We start from the raw sequence: 21314 nt of genomic DNA on the forward strand, positions 1-21314 counted from the left end.
GAAAGACCTGACAGTCTGCTCCCATAAAGATTACAGCCTAGAAAACCCTATGGGACAGTTCTACTGTCACATGGGGTCACTATGAGTCTAAATCAACTCAAGAGCACCTAACAACTGGCAACTGTTCCCAGACCTGACAGCCACCACCTGTGCATACCGCCTTTGGAGGTAGGTGCTGTCATACCATACAGTGCCCTAGTCACCTCAGAGAATGAGTTTGCCCAGTTCTGTTCCTTGTCCCATCTGTGAAGGGTTGAGCACTCTCAGGATCCTGGAAAACAAAAGGTCAGCTGGCCTCTGGTATCCATTGTAAATTTTATTTCTTTAGGGTTTTATCCCAACCGGTCATTTAAAAACAAAGTAACACAGACCTGGGGGTTAGGGCTTGGGGACTGCACCACCCTCCCACTCGCCGTGGACAGCAGTAGGGAAGAGAGGGGTGGGAGAGTCGGCTAAAGCCAGGCAGCAGCAGCAGTAATGGGGCAACAGCATCCCAGAGCCAGCTCCCTCCTCTCCCCAGCCGGGGCTGGAGCCCCTATGGCTCGGGGTGGGGGGAGGTAGAACCCACCCCTGGCCTTCTCCCTCCCCTCCTCAGATAGCCTCCTTGGGGGCTCAATCCACTACTTCCAGCAGGAGACTGAGGCACACGGAGAGGAAGAAGTGGGAGAGCAGGCCACGGGAGAGGCAGGGCGGTGGCACGAATGAAGGCAAAGGTGAGAGGTGTGGGCGAAACCTCGGCTTGGAGGCCCCTGGACACTGCCCCCACGCCGCCCTGGGCAGAGGCGAGGAAGCCACACCATCACGCAGCAGGGCGGGGAGACGAGGTGAGGTTTAAGGCTGAGGGGCCTCGTGGCAGGCGGGTGCAAGGGCCTCAGTCGAAGCCGTGCCAATCGCTGTGCTCCGAGTCGTATTCCAGCTCGGCGCCCACGCACTTGACACCGTCCAGCAGCAGGGGTGTGCCGTGGTGCCGGTCTGCACGGCCCAAGAGGGAAGATTGGTCACTATGCTGGGCCCTGGCCCCACCCTCACAGCCCGCTGCGGGGTCCCCACCCCTTTCCTCAGGGCTTGGTTAGGGGGAACCACCAAAGAGGTTTGGAACTCCAGGCCTGGGTAAGGATTCATTTTTTGAACCGGGCTCCTCTGGGGAAGGGAGGAAGCCTCTCTCACCAAGCTTGCCCCTCCCTCCTGTAGCCAGACCTACACCCCATGGGTCCGCCAGGCGCCCACTCTCACCCATGACGCGCGCCTGCACTGTCACGCGCACACAGGCACCAGTGCCGCCCTCGCAGGCTAGGAGCATCTCCTCCTTGAGGACGCCCTCCTTGTGCGCTGAGTACTCACACTTGACGCTATAACCTGCCCAGGGGTGGGGGCGGTGATCAGCACTTCCCAGCCCCTGGCCCCTGCCACCAGCACTCACTGGCCCCCACCTATCACCAAGACATGCCCTAACCTCCTCTAAAGCAGTAAGGATGGTCCCTTGGGAACCCAGAGGACACCCTACCCCCACAGTCCTGGGGAACTTCCCATTCCTCAGTGGGTTCCATGTAGCTCTAAGGGTGAAGCTGACCAAACTCAGGCTTCCAGAAGGACCCCCCGCACCACCAAAGGAAGGCAGGGCTCCTGGGCAGGTGGTTCAGGTGGCAGAGGCAAAGGCCTAAGGAGTCTTGTTCAATCTACTGAAGGACAAGGGCACAGTCATGAGAACGGGGTGGGGGTGTGAAACGGAAGCTGCCAGACTGCAGGCTTGGGGCGGGGGTGGTCAAGGAACCAAGGGCAGCAGAGCAGGAGGAAGCAGTTCCAAGCCAAGGCCCAGGGCTGGCAGGCGTTAGTGGTTAGCCACCCAAAGTCTCCAAGGCTCCAGCATGTGTTTCTTTAGGGGCAAGGCAGGAGGGCAGGCTGGAGGCAATGCCAGCTCCTCCGTGCTCCCATCATCCCATTGAGGTAGACAGCACAGGATGGACAGAGGCGGGCCTACAGTGTGAGCCTGGGACTTCTGTCCAGGGAGTAAGTTAGGCCTGGGCATGGGACCTGCCAAGATGCCACACTGCAAGGCCACAAAGAGGCACCGTGTCCACTGTTGAGCTGTCCTTCTGCCTTAGATGGGGGGAAGGTGCCCCATGTTCTCGCTCCCACTCCCACCTGGCCCTGCTGGAGAAGGCAGGACTCTAGCAGCCCAGGGAGTCACACCTTCTGGGATGGGCATGATGCTGAGGAGCTTGAGGTGCAGGCTGGGGACAGGTGCCTCACGGACATCCTTGCTCAGCCCGAGCACCGGAGGCAGGGTAAAGGTAATCTCATACCTGTGGAGGATCTTCAGGAAGCCAACCTGCAGCAGGAGGGAAAAGGGAGGGAGGCACTTTCACTCGCTGCTTCCCCCAGGGCCCATCCAGGTCATGCCACCTATGATCTTTGTGGGCCTGAACACCTGCTTTCCTAGAGATCCCAGGGGTGCTACTCCCTCCATCACCCCAGCTGGCCCACACCCCCAGCCCGATAGCCCTAAGGGCCTCATCCCCACAGCTCAGCGAGCACACTCCTCAGCACCCACTTCTCACAGCTCCTCAGCGGCTCATTTTATAGACAAAAAACTAGCTGGCTAGAGGCCACACCGCATGACAGGGTGGAGTCCTCCATAGACCTCTTGGCCAATCTCGCCTGTCATGGCACACAGCAAGGCAACAGCCTTTGCCCGATGTCCCATGACACAAGCCATTCACCTGCCCCCCCACCCCGGCACATGCACACCAGTGCCTGCCAGAGTGAACAGCCCAAGGTCAGGGACGCTGGTCTCCAACCACTCACGTGGAGACACCAGGCAATTCAGACAGCATGGGATGAGGGACGAGATGGAATTAAGAAAAAACGCTAGACCAGCTGTTATCAGTCCAGAGCTGGCCCATGGGCCTGGCACCAGCCATCGACCTGCCTACCCTGCTGGCACCTGAACACAGATGCCTCCCCACCCACTCAAAGCCTCACTGTGCCCAACGGCCCCTACTCACAGCCCAAGCAATTGTTGCTCATACACAGTGCTTGGCAACCAATGCCCTCTGGGACAGATGCCATCCTTGGAAACTCCAGTCACATGAAGGGTTACAAGCCAGGGTGGCTGCTGAGTGGGAAGGCTGAGCAGAGAGCCAGTCCACAAGGCACAGGGTGCACGTGCTGCCCTCTTGGCTCCCGTGTGCGCACAAGCTCCTGTCCTGTTCACAGCTTAGGGGCTAGGACTGGCTTACTGGAGCATTCACCCTTCCAAGGGACCAGGCCGAGGTCATGGCATGATAAATCTCAGTCCCTGTGGCCCCCCTCACACTCTGCTGGTAGAGGGCACACCTCTCAAGAGGGCTTCCTGCTTGTACCTGCCAGCTGTGTCTACCCTGTAACCCAGCTACATCATTTGCATAATTTTCCTGGGGAAATACTCAGAGATGTGCAAACACTCATCCCTACCCTGTTTATAACAGGGAAAAATAGAAACTGTTAACACCCAGGAGTAGGGGACAAGCTAAATCAATGACGACACATACAACGGAATGCCAGGCAGTTGTAAAATCTCATGGAAAATTATTCACTGACACAGACGGGAGATGGTTCACAACAGAAGCAAGCCCAACACAGCGTAGACACCATGAGCCTGGGATTTTGGCTTTTTAAAGCAGGTATAGTTCCACATAGGCATTGAAAAAAGCTGGAATGACACATCAAAATAACAGCCATGGTTATTTCTAGATAGCAGGGTTGTGGGTATTTTTTAAAATTTCTTTGTATTTTTCCGTGCGTTCCAAATTTTCTCTAATGGACATGAATGGATTTTGCAATCAGGGAGAAAGCTATTTTTAAAAGTTTTTGGTTCATTCCATTTATTCCCTTGGGGAAGTAGTCAGCTGTAGGAGAAAGAGCAAGGATTTTAGAGTTGGACAGAAATGGGTACAACCCGGGGCTCCCTTCCGAGCAGGACAGCAAACTCCTCCTTCCTCAGGGCCGTCTTGATGGACAGGTTCCCACCACCACCACCCCCACCCCAGCACGCCGCTCAACTCTGGGCCTGTGGTTTACTGACCAACCTGATGGCTCACTCCCCATTTAACCCCCAAACCCCCAATTCCTCCCATCCAGAGACTCCCTTCTGCCCCTTCCAAGTGGATGTGGGATTCAACAGTGTCCCAGAAGTTAGAGGAGCCACACTGGAAGATGTGTGAGGTGTGGCCACTAGAAGTGATTGCTCCACCAGGCAGAAAACTCAGGGGTGGTAAATACTACTGCAAAGAGCCCACATCAGCCAGAGGCTTGGCAAAGAGGGTAAATAAAGTCACACGTTTTTATCACCATAACTGTCAACAGTGACACACCTCACACACATATTTCTTCCATTTCATCCTCAAACCAACTCCACTTTACAGAAGAGCAAACAGACAATCTGCCCACGGTCACTGTGTCAGGGTGGCAGGCCTGGACCTGAACCCAGGCCTGTGGCACCACAGCCTGGATGCCCACCTTCCATGGCTGCTGCCCAGATGGTGCTGAGACAACAACTCTGCTCGCCTCAATTGATGTAACATCCTAAATGCTCTCATCTCACTGAAATCTCACCACCACCCATTCTGCAGATAGGGAACCAGGCCCAGGAAGGAGCAAAGATGTGCCTATGAACCCAGCCTAGAGGAAATGGGACAGACAGGCCCAGGGGAACCAGGTCGATCTGGGAGGGGATGGAGGGTGTAGGGCTAACGATGGGGGAGGTGTGCACGTACCTTGACAAGAAAGCTGCTGTCGCTCTCCTGGGTGACCATGACCACCGAATCGTGCAGCTTCTCATCAAAGTGGACGTGGCTGTGGGAGCCTTCTGCATCATGGCCTGCCGCAAAGCGGATACTCCGGACCCTGGGCTTGTTGCCTAGGAGCGTGAGAGAGGGCTCCAGGGGTTGCTGGCTTCACCTGCCTCCTGGAAACTACTCTCCCTTACCACCAACTCCTGACTGCCCTTGATATCACCCAGCACCCATTGGCTGGGCTCCTCTTAGGGCTAGGCCACCTCGCTACTGGGCTCTGGGGATCATGAGGCTTGAGGCCCCCTACCTATCTGCCCAGTCCTCCCAGGAAAAATGCCCACCGAGAGGGGGTGGAAGGAAGGATTGGTTAATATGACCCCTCACTTAGAAAGGATGAAGCTAAAGCCAGAGACTGGAAGGGACAGTTCCCTAGATTCTTGCCAAACCCCAGGCATGCAGGACTTGGCCCCAGGCCTCTGGATCCCCAGCCCACTGCTCTCTCTCACAGTGCCAAGCTACCCAGTGCTAGGACTTTCTCTCCCAGCTCTGTCAGTGCATGAGGCCCTTGTCTGCCTCTCCTGATGACCCCAACCTCAGGGACAAGGGTAGAGGCAGTACCAGGCTCTATGGGATCTGCCTGAGAGTGAGAGAAACAAAGGGGTCAAAACACATACTCACCCACCTAGGAGATCACAACTGTCACTCCATCACATGGCTGTTCACTAGCAGGTAAGAAGGAAGGACCCAAGGGAACCTCCCAGACCCCTCTCCCAGGGAAGACCCTCCCAGAGATACCCTTCCCTATCAAGGCCCTTGGCTGCCCCTGAGCTAGGTCAGCTTCTCCAAGGCCAGGAAGGGGGTGGGGAATGGGTGGAGTCCAGGGCTGAGGGCCTGAGCTGGATGGGGACTGGGCCAGAGTGGCCTCTCAGCCCCAGACTTCCCAAGAGCCCTGCCCAGAGTCTTTGGTGGGAGGGCCTGGGCCAACCCTGGCCTAGGTTCTTAGACCCAGGAGGGACACTCTGGCTCCAGGGGGGCCAGCCTGGCAGTTCCACGATCTGCTGAGCTCCACAGGCCTGACACTCAAATTTTACCAAGTCTCCTCTGCCTAAACCCCTTCTTTAGCTCTCTGGATTCGTGAACAAAATCCAAACTGCCTTCCATCAGCCTCAGTGCTTACCATAGGCACCCTTTGCCCCCACCCCCACAGTGGGATAGAGAAGCTGGAACACTGGGGCACGAGGATACATGCCTCAATAGGCCAGTGCACCAAGGAGCCAGCAGGGGTCCCCAGGGTTCCCTGCTAGGGCTTGGGTCAGCCCCAGGTGGGCCCTGGCACAAAACACTGGCACATTTCAGACACACACACACACACACACACACACACACACACACACACAGCCAACACAGGCCCCATATGCAACAATGTCCCCTCCCACCAGCCCTGCTGAAAGCCCTCATGTAAGCTCTTGTCAGGCCAGGAGGACACTCACCCTTGTTGGCTGCAGCCATGGACACCCTTCCTGCTACGAGGCAAGACACGCAGCTCCTGCCGGACACCGCCACTCAAACTCAGCAGCCCCCCATGCTCCAGGGACACCAGCAGAAGCCTGAAAAATGAGGGTAGGGGAGGGCAGGGGTCAGGACCACCCATGGGCCCGCAGCTGGGGGAGAGCAGAGGGTCTTCCCTTAGGAAAGACCCAAGCCCCTGCTGCTCACACCCTCTAGTGCAGAGGGCCTCTGCCCCTCCCCCTACTCCTCCAACAGAGCCCCAGAATTTACCAAGAGCCCTCAGCCGTGCCTGATGCCCTATAGACCAGAACCTGCCAACGGGTGCTGAGCGGCAGCTTCTTGGGTGCTAAAGGGCCAGGACAGGACTCCGGTGCCCTAGCCTGCCTGAGACTGGCAGGGCAGGCAACCTGCAAAGGTGGGGACTTCATTGACACTTTCCAAGAGCCATTTCTGGCACTGATGACCCCAAGGGCTGGTCCAGCCCAGACACACAGGCTGTACAGTCCTACAGCCAGAGGTCATGTCATTCAGGTCACACACCTAGTGCTGCTGGGTCCAGGTCAGAGTCAGGATGGTTGGTGGGGGGCACAAATGGGGGAATGCACAAGATCCACTGTGTTCTTGGAGCCTTTCCCTCCTGGCAATCAGGGCCGCACAGGCCAACAGACGTCTCAGCGCAGGGGCAGTGGAAAGGGCCCCGGGAGGTCTGTGTGAGCAGCCTGGGCTCCGATGGGCTGAGTTGGGACCATCTGAGCATCAAAGAGAATAACAAGTGCAAATGATGGAAACAGACGGAATACATAAAATCAGAGTATTCACAATGGTTATAAAAAAAGAAGAGAGAAAGCAAAACAGACAAACCCAAGGCCTCATTTGTCACCACTGACGGCAGCAATGCTCTCTCAGCTCTGAAAATGGACAATTAAAGAGAAATGATTCCGCATGCCTCTTGGCCTTTCCTGTAACCAAACCGTCCTGGGTGATCGACAGAAAGTCCTTCTTTACAGAATTCTCACTACTAAATAACAAAGGAATGACCGAATGCAAAGTCATTCTATAATCCCTAAAGAAACAAATGCTGGAGACTGGGAATGCTAAACCACAGAGGTGAACGGTTGACAGCTGAGTTGATTCTCACAGATGATCTGAGGTTCCTCAGGGGATCGACAAGCTTACAATGGAGGGATGTGACATCACCCAGTAAGGCGATGATCAACCTCAGCTTCCCTCGCAGTGAGACAACCTGACACGCTGATGCCTCCTGCTGTGGTACAGCGTGGAGTCACAGCATCACTGACAATGGACTCAGGCCCAAAATGTTTAACCTCAGTCTAACCAAGCCTCCAGCTCGAACGTCCTGTTTACCAGAAATATACAGGCTAGTGGAACAAATTAAATGACTCCACGAGAAAGCAACGAGACAAACCCAGAAGGCAGAATATTCTACAGGACAACTGACCTGATTTTTTTTTTTTTTTTTCAAATTGCCAGACGAAAAATAAGAGGGAGGAGAGGTTTGTTCTAGAAAGGTGACTGGCAAACTTTGGTCTGCAGGTCTTCCCCCTGTTGTTTCTTTTTATTAAAGTTTTATTGGCAAACAGTCGCATTCATTTGTTCACATATTGTCTGTGGCTGCTTCTGTGCTAAAGCAAAACCACTTTGAGTAGTTGCAACAGAAGACCATATAGCCTACGAAGCCTAAAATATTCACTACCTGGCCCTTCACAGGAAAAGTTTGCCAAACCCAGTTCTAGATTAACAAGACCAAGAAGGCAGACTATCTTACAGGACAGCTGACCTGTTTTTTCCACATCAATTGCAAGAAGAATAAATGGAAGAGAGAGGTTCTAACAAACTACCTATAAAAAAAAAAAAACACATATGAAGGATAATCCAGAAATGGGAATGAGACTGAATATTGGATAATATTAGGAAATAAGAGTTGATTTTGTTAGTTGAGAAAATAGAATTGTAATATGTACGGAAATAAATCCTTATCTTTCAGAGATACAGACTGAAGTATTCGGAGATGCGTGGCCTCACCTCCCTCCCCACTTCCTAGTGGCAGAGTCACCCACTAGGCCTGAATTCTGCCTTGTGGACAGGGTGAAGGGCTTCGGTAGCAGGAGCCCCTTAGCAGGAAGAGGCCTAAGGGGGGACAAGGATGGGCAAGGCAGGAGCATCCAGGGCAGCCGCAGGCCAGCACCCTCCCCTTAGGAGCTAGCTCCCAGGCCTCAGTCCAGGGTGCAAGCAAGGGATCTGCGCCCCCACTCACCTCCGGGGTCAGTCACAGAAGGACAGCCATGGAATGCTGAGCTTGTCCCCAGGAAGCCTGGCCCTTGGAGAGTAGCCACAACTCTCACCCCACCTCTCCAGCCACCTGCTGAAGCTGTGGACTTAGCATGTGACGAACGAACGGCCAAGCACAGGGGTTCCAAGTCCTTGCAGAGAGGGCATTCCAGCCACACCTCTCCAGCCAGGGGGAGACACAACCCAGTGTTCACAAGATCCCCCTATCACCCAGGATGCTTTCTGGGCAAAACTCTTAGCCAGCAGCTGGTGAACAAATGCTCCCTGCATTTCGTTTTACAAAACACTCACCCTGTGCATGCTGGGCCCCTCTCTGTCTTTCCCCTCAACCCTACTGCTCTTAGAGACCAAAATTCAAGCCCTGGCTGCCTTCACCCAGGCCATCAGGCCATCCACTCTGCCAGTAACAATCCCACCTCTCACCCAGGTCTCAACCCCAACATCACTTTTCTAGGGAAGCCCCCTCAACCCAGGATAAGCCTGACTCTTTAAAGGACCCACCTCCTCACTTCTGAGATCATTTCTCCAGCTTACAAGAGTAGAGGCTGTGTTTTTGCCAAACCCTGTGTGCCCCAGACCCAGTACGTGCCTGTCAGGGAGCAGCCATGTCTAGTAAAACGCTGTATCCAAGAAAATGTGTTGAATGAAAGGTCAAATAAGGGGAGCAGCCTTGGTCTAGCCTGCAGGCAGATGTGGCATGGTCAGATGAGACCCCACTCTCTCAGCCAACCCCTGCCCTTGAGGGCATTCTTCACACTGTCTTCAGTATCGCTCCCCCTCCCCTACCTCACAGTATGGTCCCCCACTGGGCATCCCTCTGGCCTTGCTACAGAGACTGAGAGCCCACTAAGGGCAGGACCCGCACCTCATGCAGAGCACCCAGTGTTCAGTGCAGAGCAAGCACTCAGGAACTGCCTGTAACTCTCATAGTGAGAAGACAGGGGGAGGCAGCTGACTTCAGGGGCTTAAAAGCAAAAATACCAAACCAGCTGCCTTCTAGTCGATTCTGACTCATGGAGACCCCATGTGTGCCCTGAGAGGTAGAACTGTGCTCCATGAGATTTTCATGGCTGTGACCTTTCAGAAGCAGATCACCAGGTCTTTCTTCCGAGGCATCTCTGGCAGGTTTGAACTGCCAACCTTTCAGTTAGTAGTCGAGGACTTAACCACTTGTGCCACCCAGGGACTCCAGAAGGCTAGAGGACCAACCTCCTTCCACAGCAAAGGGCCTTGCCAATCACTGGCCCCTTGTCCACACACAATTCCTCGTTATAAGCTGGAATAGAGGGGGTGGGCCTCTCCCTGCTACGGTCTTGTCCAGGGAACTACTAGGCCCCAAGCGAGCCCAAGGCTGGCCCTACCTCCAGCCTCCTCCTGTGTCAGCCCAATCCTCAGCTTGCCCCAAGTGGCACAGTCCTTCCCACCTCCCACCCGTCCCACCCCCAGGCAATAGGGAGATGATCAGGAGCGTGGGCTCCAGAGCCCAGCAGTCCTGGTTCAAATTCAGGCTCTGGCCCTTGCTGGCCACGTGACTGGGGGCAAATAACTTCAATTCTCTGACCTTGGTTTCCTCATCTGTAACACAGGAATAAGCGGCAGCCTCTCCCTCACAGGGCTCAGTGAACACTAACCCACAGGGTGCGGCAAGTAGAGCTGCTGCCTGAAGCTCTGTAACGACACGTTCCCCCAGCGTGTCCCCCCACCTCTGTGAAAGCAAACCCCAAAGGCTGGTTTCTGAAGCAACAACAACTTCAGGAAGGCACTGGCAGAGGTGCTTCAGGCTCTTCCCGCAACAGCCAGGAAGGGCCCTCAGGGTAGGCTCCAGGGACTTCAGCCTTCTCAGAAAACAGCCCAAGGATTGAAAAGACCTCCCTCCTCCTTCTCTCCTCCTGCCCTCCCTACTCCTGGCAACCAGGCCCCCAGCAGGGCCAGAGAGAAGGCTGCTTGGAGCCCCTGTTCCTCCCAACCAGAGGATCCAGGTGCCATCCGGACTGGGTCTCCACCCTCTGTCCTGATCACAAGGAAGATGTGGAGAATGTGCATCCTAGGAAATGCCACCAGGGAGGAACATGGTGCCCCCCTCAAAAAATAAAAAAAATGACAACTGCCCCTGCCTTTGATGGGCTATCAACAGGTCAAGGGTAGGACCCTAAACAGTCATAGATAGGAAGGGCTGGAAAGTTGGGACAAGGACCTTAAGGGCTTCTGTTGCTCTCAGTTGCTCTCAGGGAAAATGGGGAGAACTCCCCTCTGGGGGACAGAGAGCTTTAGAAATAAAGGCTAGTTCCAGGCTACTCGGCCCAGGCAGCACTCAGCCAGGCCCAGGGGAGCGTCTGGCCTGAGGAACAGGCTCACAGGCACCGCAAGTGGGCAGACAGATGGACGGTCACACAGGAACCCAGAGTTCTCAGCACCCTAGACTCCAGCCCTGGAGGGCGCTAGTTGCTACTGCAGGTGTCCAGTGCTGGGCCCAAGGCTGCGGACTGGAGGAAGGGCTAAAGCAACAACAGTCTATCCACAGCAAAGCAGAGCTCAGGAAGCCGCCGCTCACCCCTATAGCTGTACTCCCCACACCACCTGCCCCAGAGACAGCTCTCAAATCCAAGGCATCGTGGGGCAACCCAGATTGTTCTCCCCACCATTGTGTGGTCGGGCTATGCCCCCAACCTCTCAAGGCCTTGCTCCTCATTTATTCCTCAATCTCCATTCTCAGCCTGTTCCAAGGACTTTGGGCCAGGAACTCTATAACCTCCCACCCTTCTCACCTCTCCCTTCCCCTCCCAACCTCAAACACTCAGTCCAGCAGAAGCCCCATCCAGCCTCCCATTAAATCTCAGGCCTATAAAGGGATCGCTGCCCATGGAGGACTTGAGACAGGGTCACAGTGACCTCCTGACTCCCAGGATCTGATACAGGACTGGGCACACAACAGGGTCCCTGTATACCTAGAACAAGGCCTGGAAAGGCAAGGCTGGAGGTCAGGTGTAGTTGTGAAGGCTTCACATAAACTCAGTCTTGATGCGACCTCATTTTCCCTTTCCTCCAGATAAGCCAAGGGTGCAAAGCTAAGTATGGGTGTTCTCTCTCTCACAAAAGGTGGGGTGCGGGGGGGGGGATGTTGAACTGGGGAAAGGATCTCCCCATCCCACACCCTCCTGTCTCCCCAAGAAGCGCTGCCATCCTCTGTACAGCATCCTTCCATCTCCTCATAAACACACCCCCAGCTAGAGGGTGCTTAGGTTCCCCTAGCCTCCAGACTGCCTGCCCCTCCCAGGCCCCTCCCTGGGCCTGTGGTCCTGGGGACCCAAGTAGAGGCCAGGCCAGGGGTCAGGGGAAGGGGGAAACAGCTGCCTCTGACCTTCCTCAGCCCCTGGGGCAGAGAAACACCCTTCCTGATTCCCCAGTGCCAAGATTCAAGAGGAAAGGAACCTAAAGCCTATCTTCTCCGTCCAGCAGAACCCCTGCTCAACTAACCGCAACACAGGTTCGAATCCCTTCTGGTGCATGACACAGGGAGCCGGCAGTGGCACCAGGAGCCGGCAGTGGCACCAGGAGCCCCGGACGTAGGACCCTGTATCCTCGCCTCTCCCGCCGCCATCCTGGTGGGTGTGGCGCTCCCATTCAGCCCCATTATCATCTTCTCGCAGACAGAATCGCTGGACGTCCTCTCATTATACCCCTGCGAGGCAGAGGTTCTGTCCCTCAGAGATAACCTGGGGCGCTTCCCACCTTCACCTCGGCTGACGCAGGAGTCTTGGGAGCTCCCGTCCCCCGATATCACCGCTCCCCTTCCCAGGGGTGCCGAGACCGCGGAGGCTCAGAGTTACTACTCGTCCAAGGTCACACAAAGAGGCGGTGGCAGTGGCGGGGGGGTGTCGGGGCTGACCCCATTACGCCCCTGCCCTCACTGTGACACCCCTGCCCCCAACAGCGCCCCGCGGAGAACACCCTTGCCCCACCAACTAACGGTCACCCACGTCTCCGGGTTCTGTCATCTCCCCACCTCAGGGGCCCGGGAAGCTCTCCAGAGCCCGGCCCCCCCAATGGAGCCCCCCGCCCCAGTCCCTCCCCGACAGCCGACGGGGTCCCCAGTACCTTCTGCCTAGGACGGGGCCGGGACCGGGAGGGGATCTAGGCGAGCGAGGCGGAACCGGCAGGCGGCAGAGGAAGGTCAGTCTCGCCAAGCGGGGCACACCCCGGGGCTGGGCTGGGCCAGGACTACAGCCGCAGCGACGGTGGCAGCAGCGGCGGCGGCAGCAGCGGCGGCGGCAACAGCGGCGGCAGCGGCGGGGGCCCAGCGCAGAGCACTAGCAGACAGCCCGCGCCGCGCCGCCCGCCTCACCGGCACGCCTCCGCCTACGCCCATTGGTCGGTCCGAGGGGCTGGGCGAGAGCCTCTGCCGACCAATGAGCAGGCGCCAGAGAACCGCCAACAGGCGATATGCCGCCAGAGTCACGTGCCGGAGGCGCCGCGACTGCGCTTTGCGAGTCCGAGCCAACCAAGGCCCGGCGAGTTCTCGCGATGAAGACAGCCGGGCCGTCCTGACCAGGCCTGGTGCCCGGAGGGGCAGAAGGAAAGGGAGGTGGGAGGAGCCTCCTGGTAGGCCCCGCCCCCGCCCCACCTCCGGCGGTGCAGCTTGCACCTCCTGCCTTGGCCTCCACCTGGGAGGTGCCCTCCGTGGACCCTGTACCCTCGGGCGGCAGTCGGACAAAGCTTGGGCCGAAATGCTAGGTTCAGAGGCAGGTCACCTTTCTCCCTAGGCTCCCACGCCCTCCTCGGCAACTGATACGGGCATCACTAGGTCCTGTCCCAAAAGGCCCTGAAAAACCAAAACCCGGCGCCGTCGAGTCGATTCCGACTCATAGCGATCATATTGGACAGAGTAGAACTGCCCCTAGAGTTTCCAAAGAGCACCTGGTGGATTCCAACTGCCAACCCTTTGTTTAGCAGTCGTAGCACTTAACCACTACACCACCAGGGTTTCCTCCAGGCCCTGAGGAACCCTCCATTCTTCCCCCTGTGACCCTCGGCCTCTTCCTCCTCCACCCCATACACCTGCCTCGGAGGAGGCGCTCCTGCTTGGACCTGACACAAGTCCTCGGAGCCCCGCCCGGCCCGGAATAAGCTTCAGAACAAAGAAAGCACGTGGGGGTGGGGGTTGGAAGAGACTGTGCAGGCGCCCCCGGGGACCTCAGCCTCTGCTCTCAATCTCCATGGAGGCAGTCGCCATGGCAGCGAGATGCGCCTAGCTCGGCGCCGTGGGGTGGGATGTGGGCGCCTCCACCGCGCGAGGGAACGAGAGGCGTGGTTCTCGGATCTTCAGGGGTCCCAACAGCAGCCCCACCTGCCCATCCGTGAGCCCACCCCTCCACCCCGCCCTCCGGTTCCGCCTGCGGTAGACAGGTTCCCAAGTGCCCGCGGGGAGCTGCGCAAAGCTTGGGGCTCCCCTTCCAACGTGACTAGGGGGGAGATGGCTTGGGCGGCTGGGGGCCCCGCTTCCTTTCAGTAGGGCCGGGATTGCGGCCTTTGGAGAGCCCTCAAGGCTTCCACCCTCTGGATCTCTGGCTCGCTGCGGCCCCTAATCTATATCCCAATCTCCGGCCTGCATGCAGTTGGCAAATTAATCTTCCTGAGCTATTGTTTCCACCGCCACCCTCCCCGGCTCCAAACAGTCCCCCGACTGTCTCTAGCTAGCAGAGCTTCGCAAACTTTTTAGCAGCACCTTGGGTAAATCGTGCGCACTCTGGCGTTTGAGATGTGGGCATCCAGCGCCGCCGACACTGGGAGCTTTCCACGGCCTGATCCCAAGTGACCTACTCCTGCCAGAGGCTTTTGCCCTCTTACACCCCTGTCGCATGGGCCCTGCTGTGCTCCCCAACTGTATTCCCATCTCTATTCTTTTCTTCAGAAACCGTGGTGGTGTAGTGATTAAGAGCTACAGCTGCCAACCAAAAGGTCAGCAGTTCGAATCCACCAGGAGCTCGTTGGAAACTATGGGGCAGTTCTACTTTGTCCTGTAGGGTCGCTATGAGTCAGAATTGACTCAATGGCAAAGGGTTTTTATTCTTTTCCTCAAGTCCTAAAGTTGGTAGACAGTGGGCCCAAAGTAGCCTGCAGATTTTGTTAAGCCTACCTGGAGCTTTTTTTTTTTTTTGGATTCCAGATTTCTAGGCTTCTTTGGAAATACCAGATTTAGCAACACAGGTTCACTTTCTGCCCTTGCACCAAACTCTGGCCCTGAGTGGTAGGGCCACTCCAATTTATTATATAACAAAACTGATTACCCGCCGTGTCTAATCCAACTCATGGCAACTCCGTGTGTATCGGAGTAGAACTGTGCTCCAGAGAATTTTCAATGACTGTGACCTTTCAGAAACATCACCAGGCCTTTCTTCCAAGGTACCTCTGGGTGGTTTGAACGGCCAGCCTTTAAGCTAATAACCCAGTTCTTAACAGTTTGTACCACCTTAAAAAAAAAAAAAAAAGCCCACTGCCATGGAGTCAATTCAGACTCACAGTGACCCTATGGGCCCCCAATTTACTGTATAGTCTCTACCACTCCCTGTTTCCTCACCTTTGTTTTTCCTTCCAGGTCTGTGCAGGCATTTCACTTTGTGATCCTGCCCTCCTCCTTTTACTACCCTCCCACCTGGAATGCCCTTCCCACTCTCCTTTCATACACAAAACACCCTTCCTTCAAATCCAGGTTAACGCCTACCTTTTTTTTTTTTTTTTTATGAAGTCTTTCTCCTCACAACCATCTTTGGTGTGGGCTGTGGAAAACACACAGACTAGCAGCCTGGGGCTATTTCCTTACTGGCAATTCCTTGTAACAAATATTTACTGTGTGTATATGGTAAGCAAGCAACTGTACTAGGCTCTGTGGAGTTGAAAGCACTCACAGCTTCGTGTGGGAGGCACACCCCACAAAAACAGCCGTGGTATTCTCCCTTCCAAGTACTCTTCATACTGCTAAGTGGTGGGCAGTCTGGTTCACTGGCCAACTGGAAGGACCTGCAATACTGAGTTCCCCATGCCTGGGGATACTACAGGCTCCCAGGGAAGTCCCCAGAGCCACAGTGGGTACGGATAGTTCTGGAAAGTCTCCAGAGGAAGAAAGAAAAGGAAGGAAATGACCTCTTTGTGCAGGGTCTAATGTACATGGTTGCCCCACTGCTGCCCAATGGGCCTGTGTACCCAGAAGAGGGTGTGTCAACATCAACGTGATGCTGAGGCCCTGGGACTTCCTGTGCAAAGGGCCTTACTAGAGGGAAGCCCTAGGCCTCTGCCAGGCTTCCTTGAGATGGGGGCAGTATGGTAAGGAATTAGGAACACTCCGAGTTAGGAGAGTAAGTTGAGCACATACAGGACATCTTCCCCAGCTGTAAACGCATGGTATTCTGGATTCTATTACTTTTAATAATAAAAAACAACTATGACCACTTTGGAAAACTGTTTGGCAGTGCCTAATAAAGCTGATAAATACCAATCCTATGACCCAGCAATTCCACTCTTAAGTATACAGCAAGACACATGTATACAGGTATTTATGGCAGTGCTATTGTAATAGCCCTAAACTGGAAATTACCCAAATATCCATCAACAATAGAAAATAAATAAATTGTGCTCTATTCATACTTGGAACCCTGGTGGTGCAGTGGTGAAGAGCACGGCTTCTAACCAAAAGGTTGGCAGTTCGAATCCACCAGCTAGCCTCTCTTTAGAAACCCTATGGGGCAGTTCTATTTGGTCCTATAAGGTTGCTATGAGTCAGAATCAACTTGACAGCAATGGGGTTGTTTGTTTGTTTTAATCCATACAAAGGTATTGTTATGGATTGAATTGTGTCCCCCCAAAATAAATTTTGGAATCCTAACCCCTATACCTGTGGTTGTAATCCCATTTGGGAATAGAGTTTTCTTATCAGTGTAGGGTGTATCTGAAATCTAACCATTTCTGAGACACGAATAGAGCAGATTAGGCACAGAGAAGTAAGCACAAATGAAGGGGAAGGTAGGTGTCACATGGAAATTGCCAGGGAACCAAGGAATGCAGGGGCTGCAGAAACAGAAAGAGATATTGCCCCGGAGACAACAGAGAGAGAGCCTTTCCCTAGAGTCAGTGTCCCAAATTCAGACTTCTAGCCTCCTAAACTGTGAGAAAATACATTTCTCTTCATTGAGCCACTCACTTCTGGTATTTCTGTCGTAGTAGCACTGGCTAAGACAGGTATGTTATACAATAGTAACAAATAACAATCTACTGAATACATACAACAACATAGATGACTTCTGTAGATATAATATCAAGCAAAAGAAGTCCAACACAAAAATAATATATACTGTATTGTACATTCTAGCACGTGTCTTTAAGTGAATGTGTGTGCATTTATCTTGAGTAGAGTGAACTACATTTCCCAGAATTCCCTTTAATGTATGTTTTTTATTTAGGACGGATCACAAGAGACATTCTTGAATGAGATTTGGAGAGTAGAAGAAAAGCAGTGGCATATTGTTTTTTACACTTGGAAGGTTGGGGCAGAAGCTTTGTGGCCCAGGCATATTGTTACTGGTGAGCTGGCTAACCTCATTGACTTGGGGTAGTAGCTGGGCCTTCAACTACTCCACCTGATTCCTGAGCCAGATATGTGTTTAGCTCTATGATGAAGGCTTCCAGCTTCTCCTGTAGGACACCTACACCACCAAGGTTGGAGTCAGTGAGACCCAACATGGGTTCCAGTTTGTCCTCCAGAGGTTTGGCTTATGCTCATGGATTCAAACTTGTCCTCTCTTCCCACAAATTTATATCCATCCGCCCTTGTCAATTGTGGACTTTAAGCTCCAGCATCAGATGCAAAAACAACAGCCATACAGAGAACGTTCAACCAGCTCCCACAATTACATGAAGTTAAATCCCTGTAACAAATCCTTATTCTTCTCTGATTGAACTCTGGTACAATAGCATAGGCATATTTAATTTTTTTATAAGAAACTGTCAAACAGTTTTGTGAAATAGTTGTACTAATTTATACTCCCATCAGCAGACTATGAGAGTTTCAATTGCTTCACATCCTAACCGACATAAAAAAAAGAACCCTGCACTGTGCAACCTGGTTAGTTCCACCTTAACCTGGCACTCTGTTCCAGTTGCTAGAATTCTGTTATTGACAAAAAGCTCACTTTTTTTTTAAATTGGTCACCAAGATCTGTAAATTTTATTTCTCAATGATATTTTATTTTATTGTGCTTTAGGTGAAGGTTTACCACACAAATTAGTTTCTCATAAAAATCTCACTTTTCAGGTCTCCAAATTATAAATACCCAGCAGTCTCTTCCCCCTCAACTTGTCTAACTTTTTCCAGCAGCTGAATTCACTGACTTAACATACTCTATTTTTACTAACCAACCCACGGCATGTTCTCCTTCCAATACTTCAATAATTTTCCTTCTAATTAATATGCCCCAGCACTGATGACTGCAGTGAGATCTGAACAAAGAGAAAGTGTTAACTAGGTGAAGAGGGTGCTGAAGGCAAGCCCAGGGAGAGAACATAGCATGTGCTAAAGACAGAGCATGAAAGATGGAAAGAACTGAAGATGATAACTTAGCACAGAGAACAAAGGAGAGTATGGGACAAAATGAGAATGAACATACAGAGAGGAGTCAGCCTTGTAAGTCAAGGATTTGGGTCTTTATCCTAAGAGCAATGAGAAGTCATATAGAAAATGAAGGGTAAGTCTCAAAGATACCTTAAGCTCAATAAATTCAAGATACCTTAAACTGAAAACAGCAACAAAAAGAACACTGCACTGTGCAAACCAAATGAAGCAGGGCAAGAAGCCACCAGTGTTAAGCCTCTGCTCTGAGCCACGCCCTTGTGGAGGGCAATTTCACAATATCTATCGAAATTTAAAATGCATGTACCATCTCACCCCAGCTAAAATGGCACTGATTTAAAAAAAAAAGAATAAATATGGCAAGGATGTGGGAAGATTGGAACACTTATCCACTGCAGGTGGGAATGTAAAATGCTACAACCACTATAGAAAATAGAATGGTGCTTCCTCAAAAAAACTAGGAATAGAAATACCGTATGAGGAAAGATTAGTCCAAAGGACTAAGGGACCACATCTACCACTGCCTCCACCAGACTGAGTCCAGTACAACTAGACGGTGCCCAGCTACCACCGCTGACTGCTCTAACAGGGATCACAACAGAGGATCCTGGACAGAGCTGGAGAAAGATGTAGAGCAAAATTCTAACTCACAGAAAAAGACCAGACTTACTGGCCAAACAGAGACTGGAGAAACCCTGAGAGTATGACCCCCTTTTAGCTCATAATGAGGTCACCCCCGAGGTACACCCTTCAGCCAAAGATTAGACAGGCCCATAAAACAAAGCAAGACTAAAAGAACACACCACCCAGGGGCAAGGACTAGAAGGCAGGCCGGGACAGGGAAGTTGGTAATAGGGAACCCAAGGTCAAAAAGGGATAGTGCTGACATGTTGTGGGGTTATTAACCAATGACACAAAACAATATGTGTACTGTTTAATGAGAAACTAGTTCTGTAAACGTTCATCTAAAGTACAATAAAAAATAAATAAATAAATAAATACCTTATGATCCAGCAATTCCATTCCTAGGTATATACCCTGGAGACCTAATAAAGGAGACACAGACAGACATGTGGACATCTGTGTTCATTGCAGCATTATTCTCAATAGAAAAAAAAAATGGAAACAGCCTAAGTGCCCTTCAACAGATGAATGGATAAGCAAAATATGGTACATACGAACAGTGGAACTACACAACCGTAAAGAACAATGATGAGTCCGCGAAACAACATGGATGGATCTGGAGCACATAATACTGAGTGAAGTAAATCAACCACATAAAGACAAATATTGTATAACCCCACTTTTAAAGAAGACAAGAATATATATGTGTGTGTGTGTGTATATATATATATACACACAGAGACCAATGTTAATTGGTGGTTACCAGGGATGGCGGGGGGAGGTGAAATCACTCTCTAGATAATAGATACTTGTTATTTTTGGAAAAGTGGCACAGAATGTGGGTGTAATAAGCACAGCTTGACCAGAATAAACGATGCCACTAAGAGGCACACAAGAGAAAACGATGTTTATGCTAAAGAATATGACATATATAATTTGGCAACAACACCAACAATAACCAAAACATAAGTGTATGGCCACATATGTAAGTGTGTAGGCATATATGTGTACAGGAAAGTACAGGTGAGTGCCTATGTGTGTACTGATAGAAATATCTATATGTGCGTGTAAGTACAGATAAGAGTGTGCACACATGTATATTCATAGAGGACGCAGTTAAAGATACTTCTCAGATACAACCAAACACCTTATGAGATGGCTTTTCTGGATCTTAAAACTTAGGTAGGAACGTAGTCTCATGCGACAACTCAGTCAACTGGCATAATATAGTTCCAAAGTTCATATTCTGCATCCTAGTGAGATGAGTACCATCGGGGGTCTTATAAGCTTGTGAGAAGCCATCTAAGATACAAGTATTGGTGTCTACTCATCGGGAGCAAAAGAGAAAGAAGGAAACCAAAATCTCAGATAAGAAACTAGTCTACAGGGCTAATAGCCTACATAAGCCACAGCCTCATCTACCCTGAGACCAGAAGAACTAGATAGTGCCTGGCTACCACTACCAACCATTCTGATCAGGGCCGCAATAGATGAACCCTGATAGAATAGGAGAAAAATGCAGAACAGAACTCAAATTCTTAAAAAGTTCAGACTTACTGGACCAGTTGAGTCTAGAGGACTCCCTGAGACTATCACCCCGAGATACTCTTTAAAACTTGAAACAAAACTATCCGTTGAGGTCACCTTTTAGTGAATTAACACATTGGCACACAAAATAAAGAATATTTCCCATGAGTACAGTGCTTCAGTAAAAAACCATCCACATGAGACCAAAAGGTCAACAATCACTCTAAAGCAAAGATGAGAAGATAAGGGGGCAGGGAAACTAGAGCACTGGAAATAGAACAACCAGAATACAATTAATGTTGACACACTGTGAAAGAGGTAACTAATGTCACTGAAAAACTTGTGTAGAAATTGTCAAATGGGACCAAAATTTGTTAAGTAAACTTTCACCAAAAACATAATAAAATTTTGTCTTAGTTATTTAGTGCTGCAATAACAGAAATACCACAAGTGGATGGCTTTAAGAAACAGATATTTATTCTCTCACAGTCCAGGGGCTAGAAGTCTGAATTCAGGGTGCCAGCTCCAGAAGAAGGCTTTCTCTCTCTGTCAGTTCTGGAGGAAGGTACTTGTCATCAATCTTCCCCTGGTCTAGGAACTTCTCAGTGCAGCGATCCCTGGCCCAAAGGACACGCTCTGCTACCAGAGCTTCTTTCTGGATGGTATGAGGCCCCTCTCCTCTCTGCTAGACTCTCTCTTTCATATCTCAAAGGAGATTGACTCAACATACAATCGTATCCTGTAGATTGAGTCATGACTCATTAACATCACAGAGGTTAGGGTTTACATCAGAGGATAATCACATTAGATTACAAAATGCTGGATGACCACACGGGACTGGGAATCATGGCCTAGTCAAGTTGATACACATTTTGGGGAGTATACAATTCAATCTATAACATATATGTGTGTGTATATATATATATATATATATATTTAATTACGCATACATATAC

The 21314-nt window shown here is 51.8% G+C and overlaps 1 protein-coding gene across 3 annotated transcripts; it reads right to left on the bottom strand.

Moving 5' to 3' along the window:
• Nucleotides 1-241: 241 nt before the first annotated feature.
• On the bottom strand, nucleotides 242-12911 carry ADISSP (adipose secreted signaling protein). Of its 3 annotated transcripts, XM_049869348.1 has the most exons (7): nucleotides 8557-9976; nucleotides 6822-7030; nucleotides 6263-6379; nucleotides 4755-4897; nucleotides 2191-2329; nucleotides 1234-1356; nucleotides 242-972 (listed from the first exon to the last, which is right to left on the bottom strand). In XM_049869348.1, the coding sequence occupies exons 3-7, from the start codon at nucleotides 6279-6281 to the stop codon at nucleotides 872-874; spliced, it is 525 nt and encodes a 174-aa protein (XP_049725305.1). In that variant the 5' UTR covers nucleotides 6282-6379; nucleotides 6822-7030; nucleotides 8557-9976; the 3' UTR covers nucleotides 242-871. The 3 variants fall into 3 exon arrangements, with proteins under 3 accessions (XP_049725305.1, XP_049725304.1, XP_049725303.1); XM_049869347.1 differs by lacking the exon at nucleotides 8557-9976 and having other exon boundaries at nucleotides 6822-8122; XM_049869346.1 differs by lacking the exons at nucleotides 6822-7030; nucleotides 8557-9976 and adding an exon at nucleotides 12687-12911 and having other exon boundaries at nucleotides 263-972.
• Between the last annotated feature and the right edge of the window lie 8403 nt (nucleotides 12912-21314).

Source organism: Elephas maximus, chromosome 25 (genome assembly GCF_024166365.1).
Source record: "Elephas maximus indicus isolate mEleMax1 chromosome 25, mEleMax1 primary haplotype, whole genome shotgun sequence".
In the NCBI taxonomy this organism is placed as follows: domain Eukaryota; kingdom Metazoa; phylum Chordata; class Mammalia; order Proboscidea; family Elephantidae; genus Elephas; species Elephas maximus.

Coding starts and splice junctions, on each gene's coding strand:
- ADISSP (XM_049869348.1), bottom strand. Junction 2,330..4,754: donor ACAGCAGCTTTCTTGTCAAG/GTACGTGCACAC, acceptor CTCCTGCTGCAG/GTTGGCTTCCTGAAGATCCT. Junction 1,357..2,190: donor CATCATGCCCATCCCAGAAG/GTGTGACTCCCT, acceptor ACCCCTGGGCAG/GTTATAGCGTCAAGTGTGAG.